This window comes from Dermacentor albipictus, chromosome 8 (assembly GCF_038994185.2).
Source record: "Dermacentor albipictus isolate Rhodes 1998 colony chromosome 8, USDA_Dalb.pri_finalv2, whole genome shotgun sequence".
Taxonomy (NCBI): domain Eukaryota; kingdom Metazoa; phylum Arthropoda; class Arachnida; order Ixodida; family Ixodidae; genus Dermacentor; species Dermacentor albipictus.
In genome coordinates, this window is record NC_091828.1 from 41,450,369 (window position 1) to 41,464,713 (window position 14,345).

General features: G+C 46.8%; 1 protein-coding gene across 7 annotated transcripts in view; it reads left to right on the forward strand.

Annotated features, from left to right (window-relative positions):
- sick (sickie) overlaps window positions 1-14,345 on the forward strand; it is a 1,048,559-nt gene that overhangs the window by 832,383 nt on the left and 201,831 nt on the right. For 6 of the 7 annotated variants that reach the window (XM_070523275.1, XM_070523272.1, XM_070523273.1 and 3 more), the window contains one exon: window positions 7,388-7,450. The exons of the other annotated variant lie outside the window; for it this stretch is intronic. In XM_070523275.1, the coding sequence (XP_070379376.1) occupies window positions 7,388-7,450 (63 nt within the window). The remainder of the gene's footprint in view (window positions 1-7,387; window positions 7,451-14,345) is intronic. 7 annotated transcript variants of the gene reach the window in all.

A 14,345-nucleotide genomic window follows, 5' to 3' on the forward strand; every position in this document is an offset into this window, starting at 1 on the left:
TCTTAAGTGGTCAATCGGGCGATCTGGCCGCCATCGTTCGCGGGGAAAAAAAGAAAGCGCTAGCCGATGAAGCGATGCGGCCGAGCATGCTCGTGCGGCATGCTTGATCCATGCGCTACGGAACGAACAGATCTGGCACCCAGAAGCATTCGCAGCCGGCCACTTGAATGCTATAGAACAAGCTTGATTCACACTGTCCGTGGGCCATGTCTGTGCAACCGTCGGGCATAGATGGCGAACTAACATTTTGCCACGTACGGATGCCTGGCAAGATGCACGAAAGCCAGCATCACGTGATAGCATCGATAACGCCCTTGCGTGCCGTAGATACCTGTGGATGCCTGTTGCCGCTTGAACAGTAGCTCAACACAGGGAATGAGCCACCGGAAACTACAGGTATGGATTCCCTACACTGCATATAACGCTGCATACTGGCGGTACCCAGAAACTTACGTAGCCTATATACATCCGCTAATGCTTCGTCCGCTTTCCAGCACAGAACCAGACGCCGCCACGAAGTCCCACGCGGAAGGCAGATAGAAATGCAAAGTTCACCGCCACAATATTGCGCCACAAACTTTCGTAGCTACGCACCAACTGTCCCAACATTGTACTTTCATAAAACAACAGCCCAATCGCGTAATTGGCTGTAAAGTAGCCGATACACCGCGTCCCGATACCGTCGAAACACGGCACTCACCTTCCGCAGCGCATTAATTACTGCCTCTTGGCGACTCCTCGTTCCCGCAGCAGTGCACGGTATTAACAAGATGGATGGTAGCTGGAACCCGAGGGTCCACTCGCAGCCCATCGGTCTCGGCCTCCCGCTGTCTCATTGATCACGCCGCCGCTCGTTCCTTATAAGGCCGCCGACAGCGCTGGGGATTTCTTCGCCTGTTTGCTTGTCTTGGGCGCGCGAGAGAGTGCGATGAGCGGTCTACCGGCTCCGCCATCTCTCAAAGTAATTGGAGCTTCCAGTTGCGCCGGCGGGCCGCCAAAGCCGCCCAGAACGCAGCACTTGTTTGACACTACGTGACCACTCTAGCGCTCCGACGAAGAATTGATTGCGTTTTTTTCTGTAAAGCACTGAAGGTCTGCGGTGAAGAACAGCTACGCGATCGTTTCTTTATTATTATTTGTTTATTGTAGCGCATGCAAATGCCAACGGTGACAAACGAATTTGGTTCAGTGACACAAGTTGTTCTTCTTTCCTCAAATAGCTTATGCAAATGAAAACTCATTTGTTCAAACTTATGTGAACCGAAGCTTCGCGGACTCGGGTAATAAATTCTACACGTCTAAATGCTATGAGTAGAATTGTCTTTATTGTCATGCTATGCAACGTGTAATCTACTGTAATGTCTATGTTTGTGCGTGGCACAGGTTACAGCTTTAATGCATATTAACGACACTGTTTACGAGCTCTGCCGGAATTCGCCCAGCTGATCATGCGTTCTGCTAGACGTCGACGTAGCGATGTATCGAGCACGAGGGTGATGTTTGGTTTATGTCGATGTAAGAGTGGTGAGAGATATGTTACACGTGGGTGCAGGAAGAAGTTGCGACGCGAAAGGCAGCGATAACGTTCGTCTATTCTTTTCCCGCGTCTCTGGCCTAATGGAAAATGGCACGCGTGCAATATAATAATAATAATAATAATAATAATAATAATAATAATAATAATAATAATAACTTCTTTATTTCCATCAGTGATGGAGGAGACTGCGGGTAAAAGTCGCTTTGGGCAAGCGACTTGACTAGAGCCCGCAGCCTCCTTTACAAGGCAAACAGCGATTGCACAGGAGGCATATATATACATAACAATTGACTATATGTGAAATATGCACAAATATAAACGCAAAAAACACAACTTATCTGAAAAACGCTCTTCAATTATTTAAGAAAGATTGAATGACAAAATGTTCACGTAAAGCTCGTACACCAGTTATATAAATGTCAAGACCTGATTTCAGAAACAAATTTAAAAGTGTTGGTAGTGTGTATGATATCTTTTGTGTAGAATAATTGGCACGCGGAGTGACCACCTTCCACTGTTCCGTACACCTTGTAATGTAAGAATGTGTGTTCCTGGTGAGATTAGATAATTCGTGAAGAAACTTTAAGTTCTCTTTTACCTTCCGTTTGAAAGCTTGACTTAACTTGTAATTATAAAGGTTAAAAACGGGTATTACATTTGCTATCTGAAATAAGTCTGATGTGTGGGCATTGTAAGGCAGGTTAAATAGTATTCGCAAAAATTTTTTCTGAAGTATATGTATCTTTTCTAGATTCGTATGTGATGTGGTACCCCACACGAGCAGACAATAATAAAGTGTAGAAAAAAATAGGGTGTTATAAATAAGAACTTTGATTCTGTAAGCTAAAAGAGGTCTCAGCCGCACCATCATCCCAACTACACAAGATAATTTGCCCAATACCGATTCTATGTGCATGTCCCAAAGCATATTTTGTGTGAAAATAACGCCAAGTATTTTAAAACTATCTACAATTTCTAGGTTTACATCCTCATAAACAAGGTTGATGGAACTGGTTATTTGCTTAGATTTTGGCCTAAAGATTATTGCTTTTGTTTTGTTTATATTGATTTGTAGACAGTTTTGTTTTGACCATACATGAAGAGTTTTCGGAGCAGTGTTAGCTTTATTCTCAAGGCTACTAGAGTCAGGTGACGAAAAAAATATACTGGCGTCGTCTGCGTACATTACGTATTTCGCATCTTTATAGATATTTACTAAGTCATTTATATATATGATAAACAGGAACGGGCCAAGAATACTACCTTGAGGAACGCCTCTGGTGATATGCTTCAAATTTGAGCGGCTATTGTTTATTTCAACATATTGATAGCGATTATCAAGATAAGATTTTATAAGGCTTCCACAGTGCCCTCGAATACCGTAGGTTTCAAGCTTATCAAGAAGAACAGAGTGAAGGATGCAATCAAATGCTTTAGTGAAATCAATATAAATACCAAGGACAATGTTTCTAATTTCAAATTGCGATAAAATAAACTCTTTTTGATGGAGTAGTGCTAATTCTGTAGACCGTCGTTTTCTAAATCCAAACTGGGCTGGAGAAATTAGGCTGTGCTTGTCAAAAAACTTCGAAACCTGCATTAGTATTAGTTTTTCTAGACCCTTCGAAAAAACAGGTAATATAGAAATGGGTCTATAATTTTTAGTATCATTAACGTCACCTTTCTTGAACAATACAGACACTTTGGCTATTTGCATCCGTTTAGGAAAGATAGCGCTTGACAAAGACAAATTAAAAATATAGGTAATGTACGGGGAAATGATATCAAGCACATACTTGATAGGGCGAACCTGCATGCCTTCTGCATCGCAACTTGAGCTATTTTTTAGTGAAAGGAAAACTGATGTCACCTCATGCTCAGTAAAGGGATGAAGAAAGAGTGAAGATGAATTTCTGTTCGGCATAAATTCACTAATGTCAGACGACGCATTACCACCAGAAAAGTTTACAAGGTAATCATTAAAAACATTTGCAAGAGCACTTCCCGATACTTCGCTCCCACCAAGTATTAGGGTTTGTATTCGCGGAGCTGATTTTCGACGATTCAAGACATCATTTAACTTTTTCCATAAGGTATCAGGTTTGTTCAAACAACCCTCGAATTCTGCATGAAAATAGGACTTCCTATGGGATTTTAGTTCCTTATTTAGCTTGTTTCTATACGACTTGTATTCCTTTAATATACTTGGATCCTTAGTCTTGACGAACTTGTGATAGAGCGCGTTTTTATAATTAATACGTTTTAGCAATTCGGGGCTTACCCACGGCTTCCGTAATTTTTTACCGAGCCTGAGCTTTTTTTCTGGAAAATGGTTCTTATATATTCGAGAGACTTCATCAATAAGCTTGCCATACGCGATTTCGACGTTATCTATTTCTAAAATTTGTTTAAGGTCGCACCGTAGAAGTTCGTCTCTAAAGCTATCTAGACGTGTTTGATAGCTTCAGGTGCTTTGGTGACTTGCACCAAACGTCTCGAATGGATAGCTGGCGTTCGCACAAGAGAAATGTGCGTGCAATCGCGGCGTATGCAAACCTAAACATTCGTACTAACGTGCTTACGTTAGCATACTTATATGCCGTCCGGAAAATGTTCTGCCTAACTACGCTCTTCTTGATATGCACGAAAAGATGCTTATGCCGCAACATACCATAACCTGACCGTGGTTGAACTTACGCAATACGCATGTTAGACGATAAAAATGGCGCATGGCGCAACGGGGCGACGTGGTACGTCTCACCGCTGTCGAGATAACTCGAAAGGGCGTGCGTGTGTGTGCGTGTGTGTGTGTGTGTGTGTGCGTGTGTGTGTGTGTGTGTGCGTGTGTGTGTGTGTGTGTGTGTGTGTGTGTGTGTGTGTGTGTGTGTGTGCGTGTGTGCGTGTGTGTGTGTGCGCGCGCGCGTCCTATGCACTTTCGCTATCGCGCCAGGAATGCGCTGCTTGAGTATGTGCATACATATTGCGTGCTTCGCCGACCGTGATCGCGGACGCCCTTGAAAACCGCGCCGGACTTGGAAAGCAGGGAGGCAAATAATCCGCTACGACTGGGGTCTGCCTGAGCTTATATTCCTTCTTGATGATTTGCCGTGGGAACTTGGGCGCATTGCCAAGTAGTATTCAGAGACAGTTGGCGCTCTGAGTTATAAGTTTATTTCGGTAGCCGAGGGAAAGTTTCAAAGCAGGCTGCTATAACGCGACGTCTGCTCTGGAAAGGATAAACTGTCGGCTGCAGACTCTGAAGATTGAGTGTCCTTCATGTGGACTCTACCAAAACTTTACGACGAAATTTTCAGCGGCCGGTGCGCGAAATAACGGAGACACCCCTCGTGTTTGGGCTGCTCAGATGTGCATAAACACGACGAAAGAAACAAGGGATTGCTTATCGCTTTTTTGGCTTTGCAATATGGCGCTATGAAGATTCGGTGAAATGGGAAATCGGCGAATGCCTTCTTCGTCCATGCGATTCGTAACATTCGCAAGCGCAGGTCTATCGATCGAGAAGGACGTAAGCACGCTAGACTACGCTAGACTGCGCTAGACTTTTTTGTTTGTTGCGTCCGACGAACTGGCGGTGTCGGCTGAAATCATCAAGCGTTGATCTCGAAAGAGGAGAGGTGATCTTATTAGTTAGAAGTTGGCGCTGAGAAGAAGCAAGTACGCTTTCTCCTGGCAAAATCGGTGAACGGCCCCTTGGATAACGTCTAAACTGTGTGCACAAAGACCGACGGCGAAGTGAGTCCGTGAACTACGTCCTAAACCTAAACCACCCATTTCCTATGTGTATTTGTGCCAGATGACAGTGACGATGCATTTGCACACGCTAATCACTGCGAAGTGTAGACTGAGTGGTTGATGTGGTTTATCGTCCCAAACCAGCACGAGTGTGCTGTCGGAGACGCTGCAGTGAAGGAGTCCGGATTGATTTCGGCCACCTGTGGTATACTGTATCGGGCACCCTACCCTTGTTACACGCGGTAGCTTCTGCATTCCGCCCCCGTCGGAATGCTGCCATCATGGCCGCGGATCGAAACCGTGAACTAGGGCTCCGATGCTAAACGGGATTGTCACAGAGCCACCGTGGGCTGTTGGAACTGCTCTTCCGGTGATGGAGTAGTTTGTTCTATCAGGGGAATAAAACAAGCTATTGCAATGCCGCATTAGGTTCCAGCGAATGTTAGGTTGCAGAGCCGCTATATGTAGCCTCACCTGATCCCAAACGACTCCGCCTGGCCACTAAACAGCGTTGCAGCCTTCTGTTTTGTATATAGTCACATGCGATCACACCTCCCTAATTGCGAATCGAATGTGGTGCTCGGTTTAGCCTGTTGTATTTCTTAACATCGTACTCTATGGCCACAGCAGCGGTCAATTAAGCAGAATGTATTGTTTAGTATCGGGACGAAGGAATATCCGTCACGCATATTGTTTTCTGAGCCTGCGTGTCAGATACCTTACTCTGGTGGAATTACACTTGCGCACGCTAAAATATAGGCGCACACTGCGCGCCTAATCGGGACAGCCCGCTTCCTTACAGCACGAGGAAATCTTGCCCACCTGTGAAGCACGCTGGAAGCGCTCACGTCGTCATTACGAGCTTTCCAGCACCTGCAGCTGTCATATATATTCTCACGAGCACACCCACCTCCCTGTGCTTCCTGTCTTTGTATGCCTTTTATGTGCTGTGCGTGGCGTCTTGTCGGGCCTCGCTTATCTGCGAGCGATGCCTAACACCCCGTGCACACGATAAGGCTAATCGTTTTAGTTTTGCTTCTGCAAGTTCAGTGGTTGATTACTTTGAGTTCAAGTTTTGCAACACCTTATGTTTTGTTGTACATTATGTATTCGGTACATTCTTGTTTGCCTTTTCTCTGTGGAGCGTTGTCGCAATTTTATTTTCGCCCTTCACGTCTGATCGATGCTAATGGCTGTTTTGCTTTTGTTTTTTTCCTTTTCCCACCCCTCTTTCCTTCCTTCTTTCTTTCATTATTTCTTGCCTTCTTTCTTTTCTTCCTTCTCGCGCACTTGCCTTCCTTTTCGTAAAACGTCTTGCTGTCTGCCGGTGGCACTGCTTGGCGCCCTGCTTTCAACGCTTCTTGTTATCTCATCTGCCTGCGCTTGTTCACTCTCCATCCTTCTCCGTAACGTTGTTCATCTTGCTTCCTTTGCGTGGAACGGTGCCTTTTCCCGTGTCAAACTCCCTCTCTTCCTGCTGTTCGAGCGTTAAACGTTACATTTTATCTGCACGTTCACATTTGCTGTACCTTTCCCTCTCTCGTTCTATAATCTTTCTAATGTCCGCCTTTCACTCGTGGAATCCCGTTCCTTTCACTTATTTCCTGCCCTCTCCCCGCTCTTATCTTCAACGCATTATTTGATCGATCCTTTCTGTCCCGTGCATTCTTTACGTCCCATGTTCCCCACGCTCATTTCCTCTTTTCACCCGTTCCTTGATCCTTTCGTTCTGCGTCTTGCGTTATGTTGCCATGCCTCTCTGTGTGCTTCAATCTCTCTTGTCATCGTAATTCCTTTACCTCTCCCCTTGTCTCCTTTGCTTCCTTGGCGTCTTCTCGCCCTCCCTTTCCCGTCCTTTCCCTTCGACTTCACCTCGCCTATCTACACGTCTCCCCCCTTCCCCCAACCGCTTCGCACGCCATCGCAACGACCCGCCCCGTGCCCTGCTGGTTGAACGCCGCCGTCAACCCAAACAAACCTGGCATGGGATCATCGCTGTTCTGCATGGTACGATACGCTGCCCGGCCACTCACCTACCGTGCTTTGGATTGTTTTCTGGATTGTGAAACGCAAAAAAAAATGGAATTTCGAAAGTAGCAACGACAGCACCACGACGCTGGTCGCGACGAGCACGAATCAGCTGTACCCGCCGAGAAACTGGTGAGTGGGGCGATTTTCCTCATCGGGTGACGTGATTGTCTGTCGTCATCGTGTGAACGCGAGAGCCTACAGCTGCCGCTTACCGAAGCGGTAGCTGATGTCAGTGGGTCAATCGTTTCAGTTTAGAATCATAAAGATACTTTCGTTGTTTCAATATTCGTCCGACAAGTGCGCGCAGTAAACACTTCGTCAAGAGACTCCGCAGTTGGGAAACTCCAAGTTAGCCGCATAGATGGGAAACTCAAGTTAGCGGTCTTAAGATGTTTACTCATATAAGAGCAGCGCATGCAAGGCAACTGATGCTCTAAAATAATTATTGCATTGCTGCAGTTATCGCATACGTGATGTGTTTTTAACCTCTTGCGTGACCGATGGAGGCGCTGCGAACGGCACTCCGGTGACGTCAGTCCGGGGATCTGCCTTTGCCGCCTGCTACGCTCCGGCTAGAGTATAGCTTCATTTTCATGCATGTGCTCTGACAGCGAGCTCGCTCAGCCCAGCGCTCTCCAATCACTGCTTCAATTTTTTTAAGATTTAGTTTTATAACTACCTATATTAATACAACAACAAACCTTACATATCTGTGCATCTTTCATATAACCACCCGATGTGTTAGCCCAGTTCCTAGGGCGCTGCGCTCTGAGCTCTTGGTCGCTGTTTCGACCCCGGCAAAGGCGAAACGTAAAAACGTTCGTGTATACTTATATCTAGGTGCACGTTAAAGGATCCCAGGTGGTTAAAATTATTCTGGAGTACTTTACTAAGTTGTGCCTAATGATCGTATGATGGTTTCGATACGTAGAGTTCTAGAATTTTTCTATTCAAAAATTTTTTAGATATATAAACACAGCCATCGCAGGAAAGGATACGATCTCGCGACTCAGTCATAAAACGTTGGGACGTGCCAGTAAATCAGAGCCTGCGCTGCTTTGGGAATGAAACATGATCGCAAGGCTCATTCGCAAAATTTCGCGTTGACATAGCAACACTAGGGCCCAATAACGTAAAACTATTCCAATATGTTTTTATTCCAATCTCCTGTCGTCAAATTTGCGTAACCGCCTACGCAAGCATCGGGCGGTGACCTACAGGGTTCGCTAAACATACCGATCAAACGCTCTTCTCGTTCATAGGAGGATATTTTTGTTTGCTGGAAAAACGAATAACATTGTCCACACTGAGCGGCTTGCCTTATCTAATTGGCTGACAAGAGGCGAGTAGCACGCTCAAGTGCAGGGGGATTCAATGGGGCCGAGCCACTGCAATGCAAATCGATAACCGGATAAAGAGGGTGGTGCCCGCGTCTGCGATTGGTCCGCTTTCCCTTACTTAGCTTGCGGTGGGTGGTCTAAAATCGCGGTTGCATGCGACGGAAGCTTAAGAATGACGCTAAAACGGATCCTCAGCAAAGAAGCTTTGGTAGAACGAAATCGTAAACGTGCTGAAAGTGCTCGGAAAAGTTACAAGTACACGCAGAAAGCTTTACTACACGCCAATAAACCCATGCTCTCCGGCAGGTGCGAGTAACCAGTGTCTGAGCGATCGGCGGCAGCCACCTTCTATTCCTTTCGGAACGGGGCAGCCTGCGGCTGTTCAGAAGAAAATTCAGTTTTGTTCGGCATATTAATGCATCTTTAACGCGTACGCGTCACTTTGACGCCGAGAGCTTTTGCGGTTTTCTGACGTCGCTTGACAGGCAGGGGAAGTGGGTGCAGCTCGAAAAATCTTGACCATTAGCCGAGGGCTAATGGGGAAAAGGCGTCGAATCAGAAATAACTATTTTTCTTTTGTTCGGTCAAATCATTCATAATAAGTGTGTACACGTCCTATCAGATGGGAAGCTATCGCGGTTTTCATGACGTCGCGTGACAGACAGGCGAAGTGGGGGTGGTCGAAAAAAGTTTTTGAGCAATCGCGGAGGGCTGATTGCAGAATTGGAATGTAAATGTTTGGAATAGCTTTACGTTATAGCGCCCCTGCAGTTGAACACAAATTTTACATTTCGATTATATTTCTACTCGCATGGTGCTGTATATATAAAAGTTTAAGTGTCATTATTTCAGTTTCGAATGGTTTATCTCATGCATTAGTTGCACCACGTTCTGTCCTGTTTCGCAGTCGTCAAGCATGCCTTGCGTAATTTTCTTGCAAACAAATTTCATTAACAATTTCTAGTACAAAATTTGTATATTTGTTTAGGTTAGATAAAGATTTCTGTTCAAGGCACTTCCCGACTACCGGAAACCACTTGCTAAAGATGACTTTATTGGCGTAATACAAATATTAAGTTATAAAATAAGAAATTGCAGGAAAGGCCGTGAACGTTTTATTGCGCCGCTGTACGGTCTTGCTTGCCGCCCCCACCCTCTTTTTTTCCTTTATTGTACGTTCAGCGCTCCAACTACTTATTAGGTCAATTACCTGAACATCTCAACTTCCCAATTTTCTTGTTTTAGGTTTAAATACGTATTAAACGCTTACAGAACAAGATATATGGAAAACTTTCATATAAGAAAAGGTTGTCGCCTGTTTTTGTTATGCGATAGCTCTAATTCTCGCTGTACGAGCCTCGGCCACGAAATGGGTTCGCTACCTATGGCAAAGAAAAAAAAAAGGTTACACTGAATCGACTACTACGCAAGGGCGAGTTGTGTCGCGGTGGGAATAATCAAGTTCAATTAAAGTTATCTTACCATGTCCAGCATTGCAGCACAAGGCAACGTAGCATTGTTTTGCCCACTAATTTTGTCCGCCCTTCCATAAGACGTTCCAGACCTAATTTTTCTTCCACGCCGCTAAGGCAGTGATTGCATTAACGCATCGCAGCGACCCCCTAGTTTACTGAGAATCCAATGGAACGTATTATCGGGATGTGCTTAACGTGCCGGGCATTCACAAAATTGGAATGTCTGCGGCCAACGGAGCGGGCGACCGGAGGCGCAGCACTCGCTGGGCAGACGAACGATGTATCACAGCTCAGACACAGCAGCTGTAGGCCAAATGAGGCAGCTCATCGTCAAAAAAAAAAGGGGGGGGGGCGACTAATAATTGCGAGTGCACCACAACAACGGAACAGCAATGACCAGAAACCAACGCAGTAGACGCACGTTTGCGCATTGATGACTAGCAGACGACGCCAGAAGCAATTCTAACCGGCGGCGACTCGGCTCAATTTCGCAGGGACTGGTGTCCCGTAACATTCCCCATATACTGTTCTACATGCTGGCACAGATTTCAAGAACTCAAACAAACCAGGTCGAACAAACCAAACGAAACAGGGTAACGTGAGAGAAAACATCATGCTATACAAAAAGAAAGTAAGAGAGATGGCGAAAACTTGAGTACAGTTTTTGAGGAACAATTACCAAAATCAAATTAACTGGGTACCAACGTTTTATACGCGTATAACAAGTTGTGGCAGAACCCATTCCACGAAGAATGTATAGACAGTAAGGCGTTAGCATTGAATCAATACAACGCCACAACGTATTGCTACCGTCGAAACGAGTTATGTATGAGGTGCGTACTACAGCTGGACTCGTCTTTCGAAACGTTTCCAAATAATGACCGCCCGAGAACGCTGTACATATTGTTACGCAAAGGAAGGATTAAGAACTGGAGTCTATTTACAAGGTATATTTGCAAAGGATAACTGCAGCGCTGGACAGTTTAGCCGATAGCTCGAGAGCCAGAGAGCGTTCGTCGTCTTCGGCGGGGCGCCCGCGTGAATCTTCCACAAGAAACACGCAATATGCATGTATCAGTATGGTAAACCAGCGAAGCTGAAACGTGCGGCCCCGTTGTTCATCACTGGGTTAATCCGGACGGTTCATTAAACGACGGCTTGGTAGGCTGCCGGATCCTCGGCCAGCAGTTGCTGCTTGCGCTCTGCTGCACGAGCCTGCTCTTTGCTGCAGCATCGGCATGGTGTAGACAAGCTCGTTCCTGGTTCTGCTCGCGGCGTTGCTGATCGAAAGTTGCCTGCTCCTAAGGAGTGCGTATGACGCGTGCCCTACCAATTTCGGAGTGGAGAGAAACTGCTGCGTGCGCGCTCGGCTGCGGCGGAGAGCAACGTCACTACTAGCGCAGCCAATCGAGCGCCTCTCTATCTCTTTTTTTTTTACGCGCATGCGCACGGAGTCGCGCAGGAGGAGTTTTCAGCGTGCAGGCGACAGACGGACGCACAGACCGATGAATCGGCTACCCATCTACAGCTTCGCTGTAAAACACTCGGTGCCTTCTAGAACCGCCGCCGCGAAACCTGCGCGTGGCCTCTGCAATGCATGGCGCCTCGGTGCATACGAATACTAAGAAACGCGTTACGCGGAACCATACACCTCTCTCGTACTCCTTTCTCGACACGCTGCGCCATCTAGCGGCACTGCCGAGGAATCCGCGTCGGGCCTCCGACACGCTAAGCGAGGCGCGCCGGTGCCTGTGAACCCTGAGAATCGTTCCCATGCTTGTGCACAGTCAGTTGCACTGTGTCCATTCGCGGCACAGCTCGCTAAATCGTTGTCGTGAAAGCGTTCGTTGACAAGCGGCACATGCCTAATGCAATTGTGTTGCAGCCTACTAATGAGTCGGGTTGACGTCCTTGAGGAACCCTTGGGACGTGGGCTCGATTCCGATGAGCATCGGATAAATTTAAGGGATATATTTCGTCATTGTTTAGGCGGCATATTCCCGGTGGCACGTGCCTACTTACCCTAGCTGAAGTCAAATGCGTTCATTGAAGACCTTGACACACCGATTGCCACATACCCCGAGCGCCAAATGGGCGTCAAAGAGTTTTTTCGAACAGCGGTACCTGCCCAGTCGCGCGTCTACATTGACCCACGTGCGCGTGAAAGTGGCTCGTTAAAGAGTGGCACGTATGTACACATTGCCGCATACTCAGTGACCCAAGTTGGTCCGATGGTTGTGTCGAACTCTGTTACCTCAGGAAAGCAACCGGATACGCTAGCCATTGCACCATGGACTACCCAGTGACCCAGGTACGCGGGGAAGCGGTTACATACATACATACATACATACATACATACATACATACATACATACATACATACATACATACATACATACATACATACATACATACATACATACATACATACATACATACATACATACATACATACATACATACATACATACATACATACATACATACATACATACATACATACATACATACATACATACATACATACATACATACATACATACATACGTACGTACGTACGTACAGATAGATAGATAGATAGATAGATAGATAGATAGATAGATAGATAGATAGATAGATAGATAGATAGATAGATAGATAGATAGATAGATAGATAGATAGATAGATAGATAGATAGATAGATAGATAGATAGATAGATAGATAGATAGATAGATAGCACCCTGAAAGTGCATGTACCGCAAGAACGCTAACATATTAAAACGCTGTGCATTATACAATTTGAACAAGTACGACACGTGAACTAACAGAAAGCACTTAAGTAATGTAGCAGTCGAAAGGAGGACTTCAAGAATTATACATACCTGAAACAGCTGCTAAGAAAGAGACATCTGTATTCTCTTTCTTATCACGTGCATTATTAACGATTGTTTGCGCAAAATAATGTCATTGCGTCACAGACAGCTAGGTTTACGCGATTTATAAGGAACATCAGAATAATACGGATGAGAATCTGCATAAATGCGTCAGCGCCGCAAAGAGGATCGGACCGATCGATGCCGCAGACGCAGCGACACCCCCATCGCGAGGCCACTCTTCCGGTGACATGCCCGTGAGGCAAATGCGCGCGATACAAAAAGCGCCAGATTTCCTGGGCCAGGTAGTACGTAGCTGTCCGCATCGGAGGTAGTCAGATGTGGGCCCTCCGGCTTATACGAGACGCGCCAGCGACCTGACGCGAGTGCAAATACGCAGCGGCCGGTGTGAACGAGATCGGCCGCGCGTGCTGCGCAAGACCGGTGACGTGCATCCAATCTCGCTCCGGCACATGCGCCCTCGGTGCGTTGGCGACGAAGAAGCGAGAGAAACTTCGCGTATCGAACGACGGCCCGCATCCGACACACGCCGTGCAAACCCGCCTATACCAGCCCGTTTCCCTTCGTCCCACGCAGTGGCGCTTGTTGCAGTCCCCAAGGACGGCACTTTCACTTAACTCGACCCCCTATCCTGGCTGATATGTCCGCGCTCCTGTCGCTGACGTCGGTGTGGCGCGCGCAAGCGACGCGGGTCGATACCCACTCGCGCTTAGTAATTAGACGCCCGCCCAGGGCTCGAGCCTGTTGGGCCTACACACACAGCACGCCCGCTCGCTGGCCGCCCCCCCCCCTTTTTTTTTTCTTCCTTTTTTTTCTGCTAGTTTCTTTTGCGTTCGTGAGCCAGCCTACTTGCGTAACAGCCCAGTATTGCCATTCCGAGTCGCCGAAGACGCGTCCGCCACGCTGCGTTCCTCCGAGCTTCCTACACTTCGCTCGAATGTGCCGCCTGCATGGCGTGGCATGACGTAGGATTTGCAAATGGCTACGCGTATCGCGGTGGTATTGCTAGCTTGTGACGTTTATCACTGTGATGATACCGCGGAATGTCCCGTAACTTGTACATAATCCAGATAACGTCGGGCTGAAATCCGCTCGTTGGTTTCACGAAACGCTGTAGAGCGTCGAGGCGTGTTCGGTCAATTCGCCTGCAATGGAATTATAGTTGGCTAGCCCAATCTGCTCATTCAAGATGCGTGCAAACGCGATCGCGTCGGGCTGCATCGGCTCGACTTCCGACTCCACGCAGCACGCTTCAGAAATCATGTTCCCTTTTTAAAAAGCGGGTGGTTTACGCGAGAGACTTCTTATTTCTGGTGCGTGAGCTGTTACGTGAAT